This window comes from Gymnodraco acuticeps, unplaced genomic scaffold, assembly GCF_902827175.1.
Source record: "Gymnodraco acuticeps unplaced genomic scaffold, fGymAcu1.1, whole genome shotgun sequence".
Lineage (NCBI taxonomy): Eukaryota > Metazoa > Chordata > Actinopteri > Perciformes > Bathydraconidae > Gymnodraco > Gymnodraco acuticeps.
In genome coordinates this window covers 47,935-72,588 of record NW_022990996.1, presented here as the reverse complement: position 1 = coordinate 72,588, position 24,654 = coordinate 47,935, and the positions used below count along the sequence as shown (strand labels likewise).

Below are 24,654 nucleotides of genomic sequence, written 5' to 3'. Positions count from 1 at the left end.
ACTAAAAATCAATCCAGAAAATAATATAATAGTTACAAAATGATAATTCCAACTCTGACGTTGTGTGTCCACCAGACTACACATTAAATATTTCTTCAATGATGTCTTCACTGTAATAAGGCAGAAACAATGGATCACAAGCATCCAAAGATATACTGTGTCCCTTTCAGAGTTTCCCCAGTAAGTGTATCATTAGTTACAGTATGCACAGGATAAAGTCTTTTTACCTTTGCGAAAGCAGCGGCGGTCATCTGCACCCGGCCTTCGTCTGAGGCGTAGATCTTCAGGTCGTGGCGGTACGTGCTGTGCAGACGCAGGAGGCCGCAGCCTGGAAACCCTGCATAGTCACCTGGAAGATAACGTTCAGAGAGGAGCTTTATAACGAGCTAACTGTCCCAATCAAGAGATAGCTGAGGCAGGGAAGTAGTCGGAGGAGAAGAGTTGAGTGAACCCAAAAGTACTAAGGATTTACATTTTTTTTTTTTTTTAAAGGGACACAGTGCACCTGTGCAGTTCAAATGCATTGCTTTGTAAGCTTTTGACATGGCTCACTTCACTTTAATGTGAACAGAAATTGTCTGATTAAGCTAAATATAAATTGTAGTGAAAGTGAAGTGAACAGATGTTGAGTTAACCCCCAAAAATTACTGAAGGCAGCTCCCATGAAGATGATGTACTTTAGAGAGATACTTGAAGAGGGACAGTAAGTATTGTGACATGTTAAATATACACTGAACAAAAATATAAATGCAACACTTTTGTTTTTGCTCCCATTTTTCATGAGATGAACTCAAAGATCTAAAACATTTTCTATATACACAAAATAACCATTTCTCTCAAATATTGTTCACAAATCTGAAAAAATCTGACAATTAGAAAATTAGACAGCATGATTATTGCACAGGTGTGCTTTAGGCTGGCCACAATAAAAGGCCACTCTGAAACGTGCAGTTTTGCTTTATTGGGGGGGTCTGGGGGGGTCCGAAAACCAGTCAGTATCTGGTGTGAGGGGTAGGGTTAGAGTTAGGGTTAGGGTAATGTTGTGAATCGAGTGGCCTGTGTTCGTCGTCCATAACATACGCCTGCCCATACCATAACCCCACCACCACCATGAGCCACTCGATTCACAACATTACCCTAACCCTACCCCTCACACCAGATACTGACTGGTTTTCGGACCCCCCCAGACCCCCCCAATAAAGCAAAAAGCACGTTTCAGAGTGGCCTTTTATTGTGGCCAGCCTAAGGCACACCTGTGCAATAATCATGCTGTCTAATCAGCATCTTGATATGCCACACCTGTGAGGTGGGATGGATTATCTCGGCAAAGGAGAAGTGCTCACTATCACAGATTTTTTCAGATTTGTGAACAATATTTGAGAGAAATGGTTATTTTGTGTATATAGAAAATGTTTTAGATCTTTGAGTTCATCTCATGAAAAATGGGAGCAAAAACAAAAGTGTTGCGTTTATATTTTTGTTCAGTGTACTTAAATGAATGTACCTGAAGGAAGTGGATGCATACTAAGATCAAACCACACTGATGCTTCATGCATTTTTCTTTAGTGTGCAGCCTGGTGTTATATCCAAAGCTTCCTTGGGTTATCATGCCTTGTTTCACATTAAAATATCTGATGGGGACTTACCCCTTTTCTAGTATCTAATCCAGGTTGAGCTGGCTTTCATCAAGCAAAAAACAACATATCCAAGAACTCATGAAAAGACAAATTCAGTAGGATTAGTGTGAGATGATCCGCGTTAGCAGTCACTTTTGGGGCCTGTATATGTCTGTGTTGCTGCAGAGGATCATCTCACACACGACACACAACCCACAGCACTCTCAATGGAGGACAAACAGCACGAGCCGCAGGGTGAAATGAATCTAAATCATGATGAGATTAAGGCGAGATCAGTGGGACGAACGCTCAGGATGAGAAAGGCGTGGAACAGCGGTGATGTCCAGGAAACCTCTCTCTTACCAAACTCAATAGGGGACTCACAGCCAAGGGACCGGTTACCGGCTGGTAGTTTACACAGAGCAACAACAGGTAAGAAGAGAAGAGCAGAGTTAATAGACACAACTTGTGGTGGAAAAAGAAAGTATAAAAACAGTGGCTGAGATGAGAAAAGGCTGCATACCATTTCATCTCATTTCAATTGTGCTTCAGGCTGTTTTTCTGTGCAGTTTAGATGTTGTTTGCATGCACAATAAAACAAAGAGTCTGAGGGAAAGAAGGTTCAACATCTAAATGGCAGAGAGGTGTTGCTCTGTTACAAAGTGACGGCGGAGTGGCGCAGTGTGCGTTGATCATCAGATCAAGGGGGCGTTGGGGAACTCCAGTTCGAAACCCGCTCCTGTGGGCATTGTCCACAGCACATGACTGTTACATGTGTGTAATGTGTATTTGTAAAGCGCTTTGAGCTCTGTAAAAGCGCTATAATAAATATAAGGAATTATTAAAGTGATCGAGAGTAAGAAAGCTTTATGTAAGGAGCTGGTTTGTCCGCCTTGTATTTCACTCAGGGTTACAGGTGTGTTGACTCTTTTACAGAATGAAAGAGAAACTCCACCCTTCATCTTTCCATTGAGGAAAAGCAGCGCTGTATTTGTGTGTCATGATGCACAACACCCAACATCACCAGGGTGTGGACAGCATGTTGCACATACATGTCAGCTTGAGTCCTTTTGTTCAGCGTTATATCTTTGATATATTATCCTACAATGACACTGTGATGTAAATACTGTAAATAAAATATAGATGGCAGTATTATCAGTTCCTGATATAAAGACACAGTTATCTCTATATGTTTACCTTGTAGAAGTGCATTAAGATTAGAATGAGTTATTGCTTTGTAATCAGCTTAATTTAACTCTAAAGATATCACTGCTTAGATTTTTGTTTTTGTCTTCTATTTGAACACACACACACACACACTATGTATACATCACTTCAGGGGACATTACATTGACTTACATGCATTTCCTGGAGACTTATCCTAACCTTAACCATAACCAACACATGCCTAACCCTTAACCTTACCCTTAACCTAATCCTAAACCTAACCAAGACTTCACCCTAAAATGAATGATTCCCCTCATGGGGACCTCCATTATGTCCCCATAAGGGAGGCGAGTCCCCACACGTGACTGTGTAAACAGATTTAGGGCCCCACAAGTATAGTAATGCTTGGCCACACACACACACACACACACACAGAGAAACCACTGACTGACGGGAAATTCCCTTATTTATTGCTTCACATGTACAGTCCAAATAAAGTGCTGACTCATTCTAATGTGGTGCTTTCACAACGTTCAATAGGCTGAGAAAAGGGCTTAAAGAAAAGAGTATTAAAGAGGCTGTTATCATCATTGAAAGATATTCTTCTTTTGTCCATATCAGATTTCTATTGAAAGACTATTGAATCAGATCTGTGCCAACTGAGTTTTATTTCATCTCAGGTATTTATTTGTGCTTGATCTTATTGGCATCAATAAAAAAGACGGGCTTCAATGCCCAATATCGTTGGTCTCGTCAAAAATGCATTACAATTTTGCAACATGTCTAAAAATCTTTGCAATTACTGAACGAATACAGTCCAAATAAAGACCCTGCACTAAGTGGGAACATGTGTCCCGCTGACTCCAAAATGACCTCCACCTCGAGCCTCTCTGATAGGCTGTATGTCAGCTACGCAGTGTTAACATTGTTCTGTATACGATGGTGCTTTCCACAACTGAAAAGAACGGCTAAAATTAAACTTTTACGAGCAAAGGTACACATGGGAGGACAGGCTGTGCTTTCTGATTATCATTTCAACTGACGTAATGTGTGTGCATTTCTGAATGTCAATTGTTGCCGTGTGTGTGTGTGTGTGTGTGTGTGTGTGTGTGTGTGTGTGTGTGTGTGTGTGTGTGTGTGTGTGTGTGTTGCACGATTAGGGGAAATAATCTAATTGCGATTTTTCTGACAGATATTGCGATTCGATTTGCGATATTTGTTTTTAAGCGACCCAACGGAAGTTTACTGTAAAATGCGGCCATAACTCCGGCTAGGAAGGTCGTATCAACGTGCTCCCGTCTCTAGCACCCCCACAGCCCGGGCTACGAGTGAAAGAACTTACATGAAACTTCCGTTGGGTTGCTTTAAAGTCAAGCTTCAGTTTAAGATTCACCCTGTAATAGAAACATGTGATGGAGCATTACTAACCGGACTCAGATGGTTTCACCAAACCATCTAAAGCTCCATTGGAAGCCATTTGGAAAGGTCAGGCACTTTCAAAAATACTTGGCAGGTGATTGGATCAATCTGTCTATCACCTTCTATCATGGGCCACTTCTGATGGTTAACAATGGCTGGTACATGTGGAGCACAGCACTTCTGATTGGTGTGCAGGCTTTGCAATTTTCAGCCCTTGTGTGTGTGTGTGTGTGTGTGTGTGTGTGTCTGTGTGTCTGTGTGTGTGTGTGTGTGTGTGTGTGTGTGTGTGTGTGTGTGTGTGTGTGTGTGTGTGTGTGTGTGTGTGTGTGTGTGTGTGTGTGTGTGTGTGTGTGTGTGTGTGTGTGTTTTTTCAGTAGGTACGTGATTGCTTTCTTTGTGTGCAAGTGTTCAAAAAACTCTCAATTTGTTCCCATCTCATGGAAGTTTGAAAGGTGGATTACACACAATAGAAAGTCAGGGAATTTAATCGATTTTAGAAAATTAGAAAGTATGTAGGAAGTTCCTAAATAGTTCAGATGACAATCAAATACTGGAGTGTTTTCTATAACATGTTTTTGTATTGATTTGTAGTTTGAAGCCGTTTCTTTTCATAGTAGCCAAATTGTACGAGGATAAGCATTTTACACTATGGAAGAAAGAAATAATCACAGCAACGGCAGAAGGATTTATAAGTTCATATTTTAGGTAATGTGAGTGCAGTGGGTACCTTGACCTCCAGGGTACATGCAGCGGAAAGCTCTGCCCAGCTCCTCAGCCTGAACCCGGCCTGCAGGCGTCAGCTCGCCCCCCCACTTCAGCACCAGCAGCAGAGAGGGGCCGTCCTTCTTAGAGTCTGAAATACAACAAAGTAAAGTTATTGATATCCCTATAAAAAATATACTTTAAGCAACTTCAAAATATTTGCATTTGTTGGACGGCTGTAAAGGACAAACACAAAACATCCAGGTTACCATCAACCAGCATCAAAGTGTGCAGGAATCTTGTGTTAGTCTAACGGTACGTCCACACTGCAGCTTTAAACAAATCTTCAACCGCTTCCAACGCTTCTCTGCCCATTGACTTTGAATGGGGATGACGTCACTTTGCCTCGCTTGTCGCCGAACTGCATTGTGGGGGAGCGAAGCGAAGATTTCCAGGATTTTCAGGATTCAAAAGTTGAGCAATGTTCTACTTTTGAAGCTGAGCTGGAAGCGTCAGCCAATCAAATCCCATTTATGCAAATCTGACAGTAGAAGCGCTAGCCACGGAGGAACCAGGCATGGAGGGAGGTGGCAGAGACAGTGGGTGAAACTGGTAGGTTTTCGCCTGTTTGGGGAGTTTATATATATATATATATATTGCTCGCATAAAATCCCCGGGGTTTTTTGCTTTGTATGTCGGGGGCGGGAGATTCATGTGATTGGTTGTTGGTCTCGTTGCTCGCAAAAAATCCCCAAGCTTTCAGACACGCCCAGCTCCAAGATTTTCGAAAAGCTGCAGTGTGGACGTACCGTAAGAGTTACTTTAACACAAGATTCCTGCTTAGTTTCCCTTCAATAGTTTTGTTTTATCCATTTACGTTGATGTTACCATCCCAGGATGCTTTAATAGTTTGACTTGTTTCCTTATTTTTTCACAGTTACAGGACACGTTAACCAATCTGAAAACTACTTGTTAGAAATTGAATGATTTATTTCTTTGACAAGCATTAATTAGCAAAATAACATTTTAATATCATGTGTTCATAGGTTTTTGGGGGATTCATATCATCATGTGTGTGTGTGTGTGTGTGTGTGTGTGTGTGTGTGTGTGTGTGTGTGTGTGTGTGTGTGTGTGTGTGTGTGTGTGTGTGTGTGTGTGTGTGTGTGTGTGTGTGTGTGTGTGTGTGTGTGTGTGTGCACGTGTACCTTCTTCTTCGCTGGAGGCTTTAGGTTGTCCGTTACGCAGGTATGTCAGCTGGACTTTCCTGTTTATACCTGAGAAATGACCGTACCTAGCAACACACACACACACACACACACACACACACAAACACACAAACACACAACAAATGTTAATACACACATATAAGTCGGACAAAGAGTGCACACAAAAACACAGGAAGAATTTATCCCAGCTTAAAGAACTTTGTTTAATATCTAAAATCAAAAGTCTTTTTTTTTTAAGTTCAAGAGAGACAGAAAAAGGCAAACACCTTTTTCGAAAATATCACACAATCAAGTAACAGTATTAGAAAATGTTTTAATGATAACTTGTTTTGATCTGCTAAATTGTTCAGTTTGATTAAAGTGTGTAATTGCATCTTTTCAAGTGTGTGGGTGTAAGAACAAAAGAGAAAGAGAATCTGTTTTAAAAATGCTGCAAGGTCGAAATCAAAGCCAATTTCAAATCTGTTATTCTGAATTAAGTCACACACAGAGACTTATCAATTATCAGGAGCTTTGCCCCTTACACTGTGCTTTAGGAAGAATTTGGCACATCCTGCAGACTAATGAGCGCACAGTGTTCTCTGAGAGGAGTCGCAGTGACCCTGAAGCAGGATAAATTACTCTGAACAGCTGACTCACACTTACACACACCCTCACTGTGTGAGGTAAAGCTTAGTGTTTGTTTGCATCAATTAAAATATACATTTTGTGGCGCTTCCTGCATCGCTGTACAACACAGACTCACAATTATTACTATTCATACATATAATTAGCCGGAGAAGCATTCTAGATTTTCTAATTAACTTCAGCCGCTGGAAAATCACAGTAATAAAACATTTGAAATGGTTTTCCCTATTGTTTCTAACTAATTAAAAATGAATGTATTATTTCATTATAATGCAAATATTTATAAAAAGATTATATTGTATAACCGTCTGTACGTTTTAAATCCAATGTTCTATTAAAATTAAAAAAATGTATGAATACAATTCTTATTATCCGGAATTTCTTGATGATTTAACTTATTCTTTTTACAGTGTTTTTTTTTATATCAGGATGATAATATTATTACCGTCGCTAAGGAGGTTGTATTTCCCGTTTGGTTTGCATGTGTGTATGAATGTTAACGCTGTGGTGAGAACAGCATGCACACAAAGTCTCACAGCACACTGAATTACACAGTGAAGTCATCAGGGACATTTGACTGTGCTAACAATGAATGGGTGTTAATAAAAATGATACACGCACAAAACGTTAGGAATACCTTTCAAAATATTTTATACTATCTTTCATCGTGCACAAACTTTGTATAAAACTAATTGTTACCCTGTTTGTACACTCGTGGGGCTGGTAGGCAAACTTTTGGTCTATTGTATTGCTTAGTTATGAAGGTTTTAGCAAATAAAACAAATACCTCAATGTTTTATTTCAGACATTAAGGTTATTTGAATTTGACCTTCGGTAAATTGAGAAGTCATTTACCTGAAAGGTCCCAGGATTTGCCCCATCACTTTCCAAAATAGTCATAGATATATTTGCTTTAATTGCTTTTTTGTTCTAATAAAGACAAATGTGCTGCCAGCTGCCTCATATACAATTTTAAAGGGTCCGATAATGCTATTCATAATTGTATTTTGTGCCTCTCTGTGACATGTCTCCATGATTTAATGTTCAAAAAGCTCTTTATTGTTCTCGTACTGCCTGTAAGCACCTCTTTTCACCCTATCTCTGCTCTGATTGGTTAGCTGGCCAGCTCTGTTGTGAATGGTCGGATGTCCCGCCCCTTAGCCTATCACATACAATGCTCTGTTGTGATTGGTCAACCGCTTAAAGATGTCCAGCCCCTTAGCCTAAATGTGTTGAAGCACTAGCTAATAGAGGCATGAGTATTAAATAGTGATGCAATTATGTTAAGGAAGTAAACAATGGAGTCCAATGGAGGCGTTTCAGGCTACTCTCACAGGTATTAAACAACAGGTATTCATAACATTTTGTACACACAGTCGAAGACTAAATTAAAAGGAGGGTGGTAAAACCTCATCCTTTAAAGTGAGGAGGGAGAGGGTGCGTACTGAATGTCATTCAAGCTGGAATTCCTTTTGAAGAGAAGGAAGAAGGGAGGGATGGGTGGGTGGGCCGGAGAAAAGAGAGACAGAAAAGGGAAGAAAAGAGTTAGGGACTCAAGAGAGGGGGAGGTAGAATCAAGGTTAACATGTGTGTGTGTGTGTGTTGTGTGTGTGTGTGTGTGTGTGTGTGTGTGGTGTGTGTGTGTGTGTGTGTGTGTGTGTGTGTGTCTGTGTGTGGAAAGATGAATGAACCCTGAGGAGTGTTTACACATGGTGGATGAGAGTGGGTGATGAATGACAGGAAACAGGAGGATAATGACTATTGTTTGTGTGTGTGTGTGTGTGTGTGTGTGTGTGTGTGTGTGTGTGTGTGTGTGTGTGTGTGTGTGTGTGTGTGTGTGTCATGTGAGACGTCACTCACATCTCCAGGACCGTCTTGAGTTGCTCCAGTTTGGATTTCTTCTCCTCGATCTCACAGTCGTTGTGCTGGACGAGTTCAACGAGCAGCAGGCGGGCGATATCCAGCACTTCCTGGAAACACACATTATTCTTTTATCTGGCTCTTATCGTTTTATTCGTTTACATATCAGACTAAAACACACACTGAAACCTTTGCTAACGCCCTGATTGAAAACAATGCCAAAGAGAAAGACTTGTCATGTATACGATGACAGGATAAATGCAGGGTTTGGTATAAATATTTAGACAACACTATAATGGTTTCTGCTCCATAATAATAATTAGTAAAAAGCAACCGTATCATCTGAAACCCTTCATTAGTCTTGTTAGGATTCAGTCACAATCTGCCAAAAGAACAACAGAGGAGGGGGAGCGTGGGAAAAAGAAAGGCTGAGGGATTAAAATTAATCTCACTCACTTGGAGCTGCTTTGGTTTCTTCAGTTTTAGCTTTCCTGACTTGTAGCTTCCGTGCTTCTCAAACAAATCAAAGAATCTGAGCAAGACAAGCAGAATAAAACAGCAGAATAAGAAGTGCAGTTACATCAGATCAGGGCAATATCTTAAAAATGAAAACATATTTGATAATTTGATTAATCTCTAAGAATGAAGTGGGTAATATGAGACCGGTTAGGGTACATGCAGCAGGGAGAGAAGGCAGTTCAATGCTGACATATAATCCATGTTTGTTATCACCTGCGCTCTTCTGTAAAATAAATAACTTAGTTAACTATGTATGCATATTGAGTCCATTGAGACTCTTACATTTTAATCTTCTAATGCAATATCTTAAAGTGGACCTATCACGCTATTTTTAGGCAATAGCATAGGTCTCAGATATATACAAATATATAAAAAACATGCCTATGAAGTGTTTTCCTCAAAATACCAAAGATCACCCATTCTAGCCATGCCTCATATCCCTCTATTTCACTTCCTGTTTCAAAGTGCTGATTTGGGTATAAAGCTTTAAGAAAAATGGAGGGGTCTGAGCTCATGCGGGACCCGGCAGCTACTGTCTAAACTAAATGCTGCCGTGATGAAACGCCATATCATGGATTATCAAGGATCTGAAACAGTATGGAGCTCAAAGGCTTTCTCTCTTGCCGGTTATACCACAAGGTGAGTTCCTTTTTACTTCCTGCTTCTTCACACACATGCTCTCCAGTACAGGTTAGCTCTGAGTGTTAGCGATGCTAATATAAACACCGACCACATTACGTCCAAAACAGTCGGGCATTGTTTCTGATAGCAACTTTCTGATGGTGCCGTGGGTCCACATTTCAGATATTACGTCATATCGGACGCAAATCTGGATCAGCTCCGTTGTTCCCCCGTTTTTAGAGATTTGGGTACGGAGGAAAAGAGAGAGGGTTTTATTTCCTGATGCTGCGTGAGTTCCCTGACTCACCGGGGACACATATTATGTATAAAAGACATCAAAAAGTGCATTTTGCCTGATAGGTCCCCTTTAAAGTAAAAATATTCGTATTTAATGTTGAAAATAAAGAATTACACGCACAATAGACCCAGTACTTTAAATATATGCTGACAGAAAGAGGGAGATACATCTGAATGCTGGAGCAACACTTAAAAGAGACTTACAGAGGATGTCTGACCTCCATTTTCATCTTTTGTTTTGGCGTGCGATCTCCATGGCGGATGATGGCGATGACACAACGCAGCTCCATCCTGAAACAGGCAACTCAACTCAACAAAAGTCCACTATAATCATACTACTTTAAATCAGCGTAAAATAAATGTTGCATTAATCGCATGTTGTATTATATGTGTAGTAGTCCCCATATCAACATATTTCCCAGGACTTTTCCAGGCTGCAGACATCTTTGTTCTTAGGTACGTACATGGTCCCTGAGGTTGTGGGGACGATGGGGATGTCTTCAGCCTCCATGGGGATGGACCAGGGGATGTGGAACTGAGGCGCTAACTCCCTCATCACCATGTTCCTGGTGAGGCAAGGAATAACAGATGTAAAGAATGTAAGATTGGAGAACATTAAGTAAATATTAAAAATGGAAAGGAATTAATACAAAACAAAAGTTAGCATGGCATTCATTCGGCAGGCTCCTCGTCCTCGTGTGCAAATCAGTTTTATAAAGATATTCTGCTTAAAAGTTGCTTCTGAGTTTTTAAACTGGATATTGTGTATTCAAACAATTGCATTAAAATAATCAAAAAAAGATAATACAAACTTCAGTCAATCAAAGAAATACCTTTTCCAACGACGAGCTTACAAAGATAAAGAAAGTCAGTGATTATATTATATTTATGTTTTCTGTTTCATGCCATGAAGAAGTTTCTGCGATTATAAGTGCTGGTCAACATAAAAAAAAAAACACATAAATATGAGTTTGTAAAGAATGCAATTAAAAAATATATATGTTATAAACCTACCCCAGGACTTTGGCACAGTCGTCGTAATACTTCATGGAGTTTTTGACGAAGCTGAAGCCGTTAACGTCACAGACGTACGAGTGTCCGTTGGCTCTGAGCAGGTCGAACCCACACACCGTTTGCTAAAAAACACACAAAAAAATGTTTTAAAGGGGACCTATCATGCAAAATTCACTTTTTGATGTCTTTTATACATAAATGTGTCCCCGGTGTGTCGGGGAACTCACGCAGCGTCAGAAAATAAAACCCTCTCTCTTTTCCTCCGTACCCAAATCTCTAACAACGGGCCTACAACGGAGCTGATCCAGATTTGCGTCCGATATGATGTAATATCGGCGGCGGACTCACGGCACTATCAGAAACATTGCTATCAGAAACAATGCCCGACTGTTTTGGACGTAATATGGTCGGTGTTTACATTAGCATCGCTAACACTCAGAGCTAATCTGTACTGGAGAGCATGTGTGTGAAGAAGCAGGAAGTAAAAAGGAACTCACCTTGTGGTATAACCGGCAAGAGAGAAAGCCTTTGAGCTCCAAACTGTTTCAGAGACAATCCTTGATAATCCATGATATGGTGTTTCATCACGGCAGTATTTAGTTTAGACGGTAGCTGCCGGGTCCCGCATGAGCTCAGACCCCTCCTTTTTAAAAAAAAAGCTTTATACCCAAAATCAGCACTTTTGAAACAGGAAGTGAAATAGAGGGATATGAGGCATGGCAGAATGGGTGATCTGTTTGGTATTTTGAGCAAAACACTTCATAGACATGTTTTTTATATATTTGTATATATCTGAGACCTATGCTATTGCCTAAAAATAGCATGATAGCTGCACTTTAAAGTACATTGATACAATGCATAGCAAAGTTAGCCAATATGTGCACAGGTAAACAATGTAGACTGTTTTTATTTGAAGAGAGGCCCTATTATGCTTTTTTGGTGTTTCAAAAGTCACACAAAAAAAGGATTAAAAGTACATTTAGCAATGTAAGCCAATATGTGCAAAAGTAAAAACTTCATTCTGTTCTTTTCTGTGTTTTGGAGTTTCCCTTTCCTGTGTTATATAGGTTTGTGTGCATGTAAATGGCCTGCAAAGGCTAACATCCTAAAGTTCACACACACTCGCACACTGACTTAAGTTTGTCTTGAAAATACACTTGTATAAGGCGCCTAAGTTGTGGCATATTATCTATATTTAGACCTTCCCTTTGGGTGCAGTTTTGTAACCTTATATATCTGCAAGTATTAAGCATTTAAACTGCAGCAACATAAAATATCTCTTATTTCTGTAACTGTATAAATGTTATTTAGTAACAGTTTAGTGTCCATGAGGCTCTTAAATGCTACTAGAAGCTTTTCTTTGTTTACAGAAACATTTTCTATGTGCGCTCATTATTTCTTAAGTTGTTATATTAAGAGCTGTACTTACAACACAAAGGACTTATGAACTATTGATTTGCTGGGCCTCATGCTGTTGTTTTATTTGTTTGTGGGAGTCCGGTGTGTTTTCTGAAAACACAGAGTCATCAGTAACGAGCTGTAGTGTAGGCGGTAATAGAGCCACTACTAGGAATCCTCCCTTTTGATTAATACTTGCTTCAAGCACTGTACAAAGTTAGTTAGAACAATTTGAAAGCAATAATTATCATGGCAGTAGGCTTTTAGAAAAAAATGCTTCTGGCAGCTCCCATGTTCCAGGAAATTGAGTATTTAGTTAGCAACGGAAAACAATTCAATCGGTCTGCAACTGTCCGTGTTTTGAATATATTTTCTCCCTGCTTTAAATTGGATTCAACAAACTGAAAGCACATGCTCTTAGTGTTTCATGCAGCTAAACACAAGGTGATGCAATGTTTATGTCAGCTTCAAGTGGATAACTGCACACAAAGAGAAACCCAGAGGAGCTTCTGAACACCAATGGCTTGTGAAGCAATACAACAGTAAACAACCAAAGGGTATAAATAATGCAGTTTTCAGGAATAATTGGAGGTTTCCTGGCAATTTCAAAGCTGCTTTATTTGCTTCCCTGCACACTATTCTGCACTACATGCTCTACTCAGTGTTTCTCAAACTTTTTCATACCAAGAACCACTTAACCAATAAAATAACACTTGCGGACCACCTAACTCAGGGGTGGCCAACCCGCGGCTCTCGAGCCGCATGCGGCTCTTTGCCTAGTTTCATGCGGCTCTTCAGTTCATATCGAATTTTATATGTGTGAGTTTGGGGGAGAGACACTGACTCCTGACTAGTGTTGCACGGTGTACCGATACTTGAAAGGTACCGCGACACCCTGCCGTTAAAAACGTTACGATTCCTCCGTTTCATTAGTATCGGTACTTTAAGAATGACGGGGGAAAGTACTCCGGTGAGAAAGCGCCGTTTTAATAAGAGCCGTGTGTGTTCAGCGCTCTGCTTCCACTCCCTGCACTGCAGCCGTGCCTGCAGTCCCGCCCCTCTCAAGCACGTTCTAAGTCCCTCCCCTCTCAAGCACGCTCTAAGTGCCTCCCCTCTCTCGTGCACGCGCTAGCTGCCAGAGCATGTGAGAAAACGAGAAGCATGGCTGCAAGTGGGAGTGCAACTGCCGCTGCGCCTCGGCTTGTTGACAAAAAAGACGCCAGAAGCGAAATTTGGAAGTATTTTAGCTATATCTCTGACAGTGAGGGCAAGCCTACGGACACCACGAGGCCTGTCTGTAAGACATTTATTAATTTTATTTAATACGAATTCTTGTCATTTATTTTATTTATTGTTCTCATTGTTTAAAAGTTTGTGTTATGGTTATGGTTCTGGTGTGAAATAAAGCACAATAATTACATTTAAGACCGTTTCCCTTTTTTTAAGAAAAGTATCGAAAAAGAATCGGAATCGCAATTCTTGACTTGGTATCGAAACCAAAATGTTGGTATCGTGACAACACTAGCTACTCCTGACAGTTAAACCTGATATTTAGTAGGTCTGTTAAGTATTGAATGCTGATAATTCTGACGTAATTTGGCCGGTCAAAGTTGTTTGGGCTCGGATAAAATCGCTCCGTTACTTTCGTCCCGTGTTATGTATGTTGTGTATGTGTGGTGTCAGTATGAGAGGATGACAGCGCGTATAATTTTTGATGTGGCCCAAGAGCCAATCACAATAATACCTGCGATGCAGTGAACCAATCACCTTTGAGGGGGGGAAAACCTATCGTTGATTAAACACTATCCAGTGTTTCCCCTACCATTGTCTTGGAGGGGCGCTGCGCCCCGCCAACGGAGCCCCGCGCCCCCCCCTGAAATTCAAGGTGTTTAAAAAAAATATATATATAATTTTATTTTTAAATATATAGGCTATATAGCACCAAATTGCAAATAATCTATAACTACTGTCACTTTTCACATTGAACATGTGCTCTTTTATTAAATAAACTAAACGCTTTCATTTTAAGTTGTGAGTTTAGTGTTTTTGACCCTAAGAAACACTGATGCATTAATCAATAATCCACAGCTCCTCTCTCTGCTCCAGAGGATTTAAAAAATATATATCCCAATGCCACAAAAATGCATCAGTGACGTGGTTGAAATCTTGTCTCCAGAAAACAAAAAACGGAAACAAGCGGTATCAGTGACTGTGTTTGATGTGGCTCTTTGCAGTAACATAGAAAAAATGTGGCTCTTAACCTCTGACTGGTTGGCCACCCCTGACCTAACTCAACAAATATCGAAAAACACATCGTTTTTCTAGAACAGATTACAAATCGCCTGAAAATGGTACAAACACGTGGCAACATGTGTGATGAAGGTGTTTATCTGGGCTATATCATGCAATCGAAAGTGAAACTTAACCTCGCTCCATTGCGGAGATATTCCTGCGAGAGTGCGGAAAACTGAAATGTATTAATTTCAAATGTGAAATTTTACCAATATACTCACGGACCACTAGGGGGCGCTCACGGACCACCAGTGTCCGCGGACCACACTTTGAGAAGCACTGCAGTCTACATGACTTGTATTATACGTTTATATTAGTCCATTTATTGAACATTTTAGAAACAAAACAAACAACAATAATAATTATAACAAAGAAAAGCAAAAAAAACACAAAAAAACGTTCAAGGTACAAAAAAACTAAAAGAAAATCATTCTCAAATAGTCTCCGTCATGTTCAACAGGGGCAAGCAGAAGCTTAAAAACGTTTCTAAATAATAGTTTGGATAAACTTCAGCTCATCATTACAGTTATTCCACAAATCAACACCTTTTGTTATGATGCAATAAGTTTGGGATTTGTTCGTATGGATGGTTTAAAAAAAAAAAAATCATGTTTCCTCTCAACGTGTACGTTTTCTCTCCGTGTGAAAAGTCCCTGGACTTTATGAAGTAATTGTTGATTTGCGACTTTGAACATAATTTGGATAGTTTTATAGTCAACCAGGTGTTGTAGTTTTAGTGTTTTTTAGATTGATAAATAACTTAAGTTTACCTTGAAGGCCAGGCAGACTTTGCGAGCCACCAGTTTCTCCATGGCGGTCAGCATGACGGGGTAACGGATCTCCTTGCCCTCGCTGTCCCTCTCCACCTTTCCGTCCAGAGCAGGAGATTTCCGGGCCTCCGCATGGGCGTAGTCTGGACCCACTGTGTACACCTGAGACGTTCAAACACACAGGAAGAAGGGAAGCATACAGAGGGGGTGTTGAAGCAGAAGGGTCATGAATCAATTCAAACAAGTAACCCCTCCATTTTAAACACCAGCTAAAGACACATCTTTTTAGATTAGCTTTTTATTAGCAACCCCCTCACTTTAAATGTTCTTTTAGTCTTTATTATTTACCTACCTTAGAAAGACACAGGTACACTAGGGCTGTGCAATTAATCGTATTTTAATAGCGATTACGATTATGGCTTGCGACGATTATGAAAACAGCATAATTGACAAAATACGATTATTTTGCTGGGTGCGCTTTCACCCCACCCTAAAAGCCCACTCGGTCACGTGGGAGTGACATGTGTTGTGAGTGTTCAGCGCGAGCGAAGATGTCAGAACAAGAGCAGCAACTCGTTAAAAAGAAGGGTACAACTATTTCCACTATTTGCAAGTACTTTGCCATTACATTCCACATCGCTAAAGATATCTGCCCAGTTAGCACTGTTAGCAACCAGGGCTTTAAGCAACTTGTCAACACGTTGGACAAGCGTTACGCGATGCCGTCTCGGTATTATTTCAGCAGGTCTGCGCTGCCTGCACTATATGACAAATGCCGTGGGGAAGTTGAGAGAGATGTGGCTTCAGCTGACTACTTTGCTACCACAACAGACCTATGGTCTAGCCCAGGGGTGCCCAACCAGTCGATCGCGAGATGCGTCTAAAAATAGAACAACAATATTCTGTTTTATCGTTAATGTCCTGTAACATAATCTTCCTGTGCCAGAATAATGCACTTGAACGCATAAAAGCTTTGTGATTGGCCGGCGTCACCCCTGTGTCGGGGCGTGGCTGAGGGTCTTCAGTACAGGTGGCGATATTGTCACCTGCCTGCGCTCATCTCTGAAACCAGACCATGTCAACAGGCTGGTGTTTCTTGCAAAACATCTTTAAGAGATGAAATGAGCAGCCCTACCAGCATTTGCCATGGTGGCCTAAACATTTTTATTTGGTCTTAAATTGTAGTTCAACATTTATTTCCTGTTACTTCTGGACCATGACGGTTGGCCAGCCTTCAACGTTTAACTGAGTGGAATATGTTGAATATGTTTTACCAAAATGTTGGCTATATGTTAAGGAGTTTTCAGTAGGTTGTGACAGTGCACTGCATCATATTTGATTTCATTTATTTTGGTCTAATTTATTTTTATTTATCATATTAATAATATATGTTTAGTATGGTTTTGGAAGTGTGCTCCAACATATTTGTTGATCTTGTTTATTGGTAAAATATTATTTGTTTTAAAGTTCAATAAATGGTCAATGAATAATCGTCAAAATAATCGTGATATCAATTATTGACCCAAATAATCGTGATTATGATTTTTGCCATAATCGCACAGCCCTAAGGTACACTTAGCTAAAGTACTTTTAAATGGTTTGTGGGTCAAACTAGAGGCCAGTTTTATTAGTTTCGGAAAAAACTAAAGGATCTTATAGTTCGAGGACTAAAGAGTACATTTTCTTATTTTTACGAAAACTATTGTGAGCTTTATAGTAGGATACAAGATACGACTATTTTATAGTGGGTTACTAGGTACGACTGGGTATTTTCTTAGTTTTGGGGAAAACTTTGACAGTCTTTTAATGTTTCTTTTATTATCTTTTCTTTTTAATGACTGTTTTAAAATGCCTTTGTCTGAATGTCTTTCATTTTTGTAAAGCACCTTGAATGGCCTTGTGTTGAAAGGTGCTATATAAATAAACTTGCCTTTCCTTGCCTTTATATTGGTTTATTTATTTTATAGGTCTTAAAGGATTTTATCTTATTGTATTAATCGAACATGCTTCAAAAGCAATATTTATTTTTAAGTTGGTCTTTTTTATTTGCATTTCTGTTGTACCTATATGTTCACATGTTTTATGGGGTTTAATATTTGATATTGTTGCATCGACTCAGTTGTCTTGTGTCTTATCTGTCGGAGAGAAACCATTATGTATTTTATTTGTATTATTGTGTCTATTAACCTGATCAAATGTTATATTTTGCTGCATGTACCTTTTAAAGTTCTTAACAAATAATCTGAGGGGAATTTCTTGTTGTGTATTTTTAACTTGTGATGTGTCATTTTGTGAAGCACTTTGAGCTCCATGTGTTGTATGAAAAGTGCTATTTAAATAAAGCTTTATTATTATGAACAGTACCTTCACGTCAGTTCCATCTGTGGGCATGAACTCCTCGTAGATGTAGGATCCGGTCTTTCGTACGCTGGCTTCTGGAGAATACACACTGCTGCGACTCCCGATCTACAGAGCGAGCCAGAGACAAAGAGGAACAATTCAAAGGGCGTTGGAAACTAAAACTTTATTTAACCCTTCAATGGGAACAAACTTTGGGATTGTGGGAAACGGTATTTCGATCTCTCTGTACACACAAACGGAAAGATTGACAATAAAGACTTTGAGTTTGAAACGTATAAATTAGGGCTGTCAAACGATTAAAATGTTTAATCAGATTAATCACAGCTTAAAAATTAATTAATCATGATTAATCACCATTCGAACTATGTCCAAAATATGCCATTTATTTATGTATATTGTTGTGGGAATGGAAAGATAAATTAAAGAAGGCGGATATATCCATTTAACATACAGTATCTATGTTTATTATAAAATTGTTCTGCTTGTCAAAATGAAAGACAACCCACACACCTATCAATCATCAAACCGTGGGGTCTTAATTCATTACGTGTTGATTTCTATCAACGGGGAGTACTTCAGGAAAGTCGACAGAGGGGGGGGGGCTAGTGGAGTACTTCGTGACCACAGAGTGTGAACGTTGTGATCGGCTGTTTTAGCGCAGTTTTCCAGTGAAGCCGGTTGGCGTAGTTTTGGCACAATTCCGTTGTACAGACCGACGTTAACAGCAGCCCTGTCTGTGCACACGGAGCCCGACTCTGTCGTCCGGTGATCTAACCGCCTTCTGGAAAAGCTTCACAAGTACGTCGGTACGCAAATGCGCTTTGTGACACAAGTGACGGTACGCATTTCAGATTACGCACATAACCTGCGTACCAGTTATGTGCACCCCTGTACTACAGCAAAAGTATTCTCCGTCGGGACTTCCTGCAACAACACCACGCCGTTATCAAAGATGTTCTATTGAGAAGACGATCACTACGTGACAAAAGTTTTCAAAACCGTGGCTACTGAAATCAATCTTACTAACTGCTGTCTGTGCAATTTACTCCGCGCGAGTTGGCAGACTTTATTTTGCTTACTTTAACATCATTTTTCATGGTGGGGCTAAGCCATTTCTTGGTATGGGTGTAGCCTACCCCAGCCATACCCTGGCGCTGCCACTGGTGGCACGTATGGGGCGGGCCATTCTGCACATGCGTTAAATGCGTTAAATATTTTAACGCAATTAATTCAAAAAATTAATTACCGTCGTTAACGCGATAATTTTGACAGCACTAGTTTAAATATTTGGGAAAATGTATTGATTCTTTTTTTATGATATGTATTTATATATAGGCTTCTTTCAAAACATGACCTTTATTTTCCAACTAACATACATTGAACATTTCTTATATTATGAGACCTATATTATATAAAAAAATATATTAAAACGTTTCTTTTTGACGCTGCATTTGGATGAGTTGTTCACATTTTAACTGCAGTATGGCTTTTTATCCATGTATTTTATACCTGTTGTGTTGACTTTATTATCTTTGCTTTTTAAATGCTTGTTTTTAAAATGCCTTTTTATAATGTGCTTCATCTGTATATTGTTCTTAAATGTCTTTTGTCTTATTTTGTAAAGCACTTTGGGTTGCCCTGTGCGGAAAGGTGCTCTATAAATAAACTTGCCTTGCCTATACAGTATTATACCCATAACACACCCACATTACACTGTTATTACCCCCATATTACACTTATATCACACGTATATTACACAGAGACAAAGCCTGTCAAATAAATGCTTCCCCCAGGATATAGAAACCACTTAAGGTGAAAAATCCTAGATTACCCAAACTTTTTTTCACCTCTGCAACCTCCCGATGGTAGTATTTGTCTCTCATGTTCCTTCGGTTTCACTGTGTTATTAACTGTAGAAGGTTTAACCCTGCAGCAGCTATTCAGCCATGTTTCCTTTGTGTAATTCATTGAATAATGCAATAAAACAACCCAAACTAGAATTACTGCCTCGTCAAGTTGCCTCAGCCAACCAGTCAAGTGGCAATTTACATCAAAATCTGCCCAAAATGTCTTCACTTAATCCTTCAATCCCATTAGACATGTGTAAGAAATAGTCATTATAAGCATTTATTGTTTGCTTTTGGCCAAAAAAAGAGTTGTGTGAGGTCCAAGAGACCTTAACCACCGAGCATTACATTCCAATAAGTTTACCCTTAAGTAAAAAGGGACTTTTTTTTGCAAAATTACAAGAAATGTCCTTTCATGCATTCCTGAGATATCTTGTTCATGAGAAATACTTTGATGTAAGGATGCTGAACAACCCTGAAAACATGATGTCTTAGGCAATTAGGAGAATTAGCATTATGATTAGGGTTATATTAAAATACACTCATTGACATGTAGGGACAGTGGATACTCTTTACAAAAGCTCTACAATAAGCCAATAAGAGTTCAAAAGCAGTGTGACGTTAAGGTAACTTGTCAGTATTTCTAGATCAGAGCATCTTTTTGCCGACCTAAATATCTCCTGTGTCTTTGCCAGCTTTACCTTTCTGAAGAGCCTCTGGCTGCCCCCCCCAGCAGACGATGGGTAGTAGATGTACACGTTGTGGTCCTCGGCACACACAGGTTTCTCCACGAAGGGTTTAGGGAACACTTCCCCGTTCACCTCCACGTGGTCCTCCCCTTCCACCAGGTTGCACTCTGCACAGGGGGACACTTCGGTTTTAAACACATAGTAAAAGCATTTAATCAAAAAGTACCTGGGACATTTCAAAGAAGGGAAATACATAAATAAGATTGATGGTTGTAGATTCTTACCGAGGTGCCTTTCACATAAATGTATAAAAGAAATCCATTGCATTTTGACAAACTTTATTTATATTTAATTTAACATTCTACTAGAGATATCATCATAAATATAGATTCAAACACTCTTCTTTAAAATATTTAGCAGCATTTTACATTTATAGGAGGAAAAACAGGCAAAAACAACATCTCAGCTACATCTAATTGTTTTTTTGACAGCTCGACTTCTTGTTTTGGTTTTTAAAAAACTGAAAATATGTGTATATTGCAAAGTAACTGATGTCCTGTATGCTGTTGTATGTCACAGGTAGATCATTTAATATATATTTATTGATGGGATTTGTTTTAGTTTCCATCCAAAATCATGCAAACTTATTCACACAAAGTATATTAACTTTCTCACCTTCAGGATTGTCGGGGTCTCTGTTCAATACGCCGTAACGAGGCAGGTCGATGCCCTCTTCCTTTAGTATCCTGTAAACTTCCCTCCTGATGGAAAATCCAATAAAATGTCAATAACCTCAAAAAAATAACAATCTAAGTATTTCAATGTATGCAGCTCTGATGTGCGCGTATACGTTTTGCTGGGGTTAGGCAGTCAAACAGTTATGTAAAAAGTGTGAAGATGACAATTACATCATGTTTTCTCTCCTATTAATAACGGGCAAGTGCAAACAAGATGGTTGTGTAAAAGAGTCCAGCTTCTGCATTTTGAAAGTGACATAAACTTGATGCAGGTATATTGTTTATTTTATTTTATACAGAGATACCCTCAATTTTTAAGTATCTTCTTCAACAAGTAGCGTAACGATGAATGTAGCTACTTAATGACCCCTCGTTGCACTCATTGTTTGTGTTATGAGGCACCATTATGTTGAAATTAGCAGTAAAAGCTTCTTCTCTGTGATACCCTTCAGTCCTGCTTTACCTGTCCTGGATGAAATACTGCATGTTGAGGTCGTTGAGGAGCAGTGGATTCCTGAGCTTGGCGTACTCCACAGCTTTGTCCAGAGGGAAACCTGTGAAAAGGCACACAAACAAAATTAGTTATTAACAAATAGACCATCTCATTCTATTTTATATGTATTTACATTACATTTTATTTAGCTGACGCTTTTATCCAAAGCGACTTACAATAAATGCATTTGACCAAGAAGATACAAACTTGAAGAAAACAGAATCATAGAGCCAAAACATTTCAAGTGCTACTCAACTGGCTTTAGATAAGCCAGTCCTTTATTAGTATATAAGTGCTTAGTTAGTACAGGGTATGTGCAGGAGTCCTGAAGTCAGATGTAAAACCTATTAAGACCTTTTTTAAGACCCTTTCCATACATTTTAAGACCTCATCGCCACTTGGAGTTTTAACCGGTTACCTTGGCGACACACTTGACCTCACATTGACTATATGCAGTATTGATTGTCCTTCCTCCTTATCTTCCAACCATTTGGACGCAAACTTGCATTTCCCCATAACGATGTTGCTTAGCAACCGGCGTAAACGGACCTCCGCGCGCTATCAAGCAGTGAGCGTGAGATGTCCTGTTCAGATGACGTCAAATCCAACGGGATGCCATAAATAAACTACACAGAATCACAATACACACCTACGCAATGATTACATTCAGGCAGACTGTAGAATACAACCTCTTTGGACAATTTATATACTTATTGAAAACAAGCTACAAAATGTAATACCTTGGAAAATGCCGTTTAATACTTTTTAATAGCCTTCATTTTCGCTAAATTGATTTATCAACTTTTAATACTTTTTAAGACCCCGCAGACCCCCTGTAGTATCTACGTTTTTTTTTACTTGCACTATTTTAAGTGTTTTATTGTGTTGCACTGTTGGAGGAGCCTGTGACCTAAGATTTCCATTGACATATCTACACTGTAGCTACAGTATGTACGAATGACAATAAAAGCCTTGAATCTTCATCAAACAAAACCCCACTACTTCTCTTTTGTCTTTCTCTGTTGACCTAATAGCTACTAAACTGAAATAAAGATGATTATTTAAGCACATTTTCTAATATCAGCATTGAGTTATTTTGGCAGATTAAATCTTGTAGTGACAATCTGTTGTGAGGTACGGTACGTCCACACTGCAGCTTTTCAAAAATCTTGAAAATCTTGGAGCTGGGCGTGTCTGAAAGCTTGGGGATTTTTTGCGAGCAACGAGACCAACAACCAATCACATGAATCTCCCGCCCCCGACATACAAAGCAAAAAACCCCGGGGATTTTATGCGAGCAATATATATATATATATATATATATATATATATATAAACAGGGCTGCACATAACTGGTGCGCAGGTGCGCATGCGCACCTCCGCCAAAAAAAGAGCACCGGGTCATTTGAAACAAAGCGCATTTGCGTACCAACATTGAGAAGGAGAGAGAGAAGAGAAAAGAGAAAATAGAGGAGAGAGGAGAGATGAGAGAGAGAGAAGAGAGAGAGAGAGAAAGATATATGCGAGTTGCATATGAACCATGATATGAACTCAGGGCCGGCCCGTAGCGCTGGCTAGATGTTCGCCTAGGGCGCCAGATCTGGGGAGTCGCTGCGCTGGCAGTTCTGGGAGGGAAAAAAACATTTTGACCGTTGGGGCTCATCCTAATTTTCGGCCTTGATGTAACAATATTCACAATTAAGTAAATGTAACACCCTTTTCACCCCGGTTCCACCTTTCATTTGCCCTGTACGATGGGCGCTGTAAGTGATGAAAATGGGGGATGTTGGCTTATCTGGCGCCCGCAGCTCACAGACAAAATGCGAGTGAGCGAGGGAGAGAGGGAGGGTGGTACCAGCGCTATTGTTATTATAATCTGGTGCCGTGCTAGCTGCTCTAACGGATATAAGAAGAAGATGTTTCTACAATAATGTGGAGGGAGAGTCCTCTCCAGTCAGACTGAGAGGCTGATAAGTTAACTACAGCTCAGTGAGGTAAAGGAGTCTTAGTCTAAGTTCAAACGGTTTGGTCACAATTTATGTAAACACATATTTCCAAGGCACTCCTTTATAATTATTGGGATAAACAGGTTTTAAATCATTCCAATGTATACTATAGGACAGTAACCAAAAATATCCTTTAAAGCTGGAGATTTAAAAAAAATGCATAAATAAATAAATGCTAAGGTAAAATAAGATATGAATGAACAACAATAAAATAAGTTACATTAATTTGTTATTGGCTATTGGTTATGTTCACATACTTATTTGATTACATCCACTTGTCTAAGATGACAACAGAGACTTTCGACCCAAAACTAGCTGTTGACTTGTGGATGCAAGCAGCTAATCACAGACTCAACCAGAGAGGAAGTAGTAGGCCTACATCATCAGCTACCATGTCTGACAGAGAGGAAGACAGTGAGGAGAACAGTCAGGAGGGTAGTGATGACAGCTTGTAGGAGGTTACTGGTCGTGCTAATGTTGTCTTGTGTTCACCTCTGCATGTGTGTTCTGTGTTCACCTCTGCATGTGTGTTCTGTGTGCACCTCTGCATGTGTGTTCTGTGTGCACCTCTGTGTGTTCAGTGCCGTGTGTCTGGCAAATAAAGTCAAGACCCCCTCAAAAGTTACGGTTTATTTCATTTTAAGGATGAGCACCAAGCAACATCTCCAGGTGCTCCTTTGAGAACCAGGGCAAAAAAGTTATGTGCACCCCTGTTTATAAACTCCCCAAACAGGCGAAAACCTACCAGTTTCACCCACTGTCTCTGCCACCTCCCTCCATGCCTGGTTCCTCCGGTTTGTATCCCGTTAATAGTTCTGGTCGTAAAGAACCGGGTGATTTGCTACCGTAATTTCTCGTTTGGAATATGAGGAAATGAACTGTGGTCTGGCTCTCCCTGCTTACACGCGGTTTGATTGGCTAGCGCTTCTACTGTCAGATTTGCATAAACGGGATTTGATTGGCTGACGCTTCCAGCTCAGCTTCAAAAGTTGA

The 24,654-nt window shown here is 39.8% G+C and overlaps 1 protein-coding gene across 5 annotated transcripts in view; it reads right to left on the bottom strand.

Moving 5' to 3' along the window:
* Positions 1-24,654, bottom strand: part of ppip5k1b (diphosphoinositol pentakisphosphate kinase 1b) — a 77,978-nt gene that overhangs the window by 32,930 nt on the left and 20,394 nt on the right. For 3 of the 5 annotated variants that reach the window (XM_034235909.1, XM_034235913.1, XM_034235910.1), the window contains exons 4-17: positions 21,626-21,716; positions 21,101-21,186; positions 20,438-20,592; positions 17,893-17,994; positions 15,529-15,690; positions 11,069-11,190; positions 10,519-10,620; positions 10,259-10,345; positions 9,074-9,149; positions 8,618-8,727; positions 6,110-6,195; positions 4,930-5,055; positions 1,980-2,021; positions 228-349 (exon numbers count right to left, since the gene is read on the bottom strand). In XM_034235909.1, coding sequence (XP_034091800.1) covers positions 228-349; positions 1,980-2,021; positions 4,930-5,055; positions 6,110-6,195; positions 8,618-8,727; positions 9,074-9,149; positions 10,259-10,345; positions 10,519-10,620; positions 11,069-11,190; positions 15,529-15,690; positions 17,893-17,994; positions 20,438-20,592; positions 21,101-21,186; positions 21,626-21,716 — 1,469 coding nt within the window. The remainder of the gene's footprint in view (positions 1-227; positions 350-1,979; positions 2,022-4,929; positions 5,056-6,109; positions 6,196-8,617; positions 8,728-9,073; positions 9,150-10,258; positions 10,346-10,518; positions 10,621-11,068; positions 11,191-15,528; positions 15,691-17,892; positions 17,995-20,437; positions 20,593-21,100; positions 21,187-21,625; positions 21,717-24,654) is intronic. The other 2 variants (XM_034235911.1, XM_034235912.1) reach the window with 1 other exon arrangement.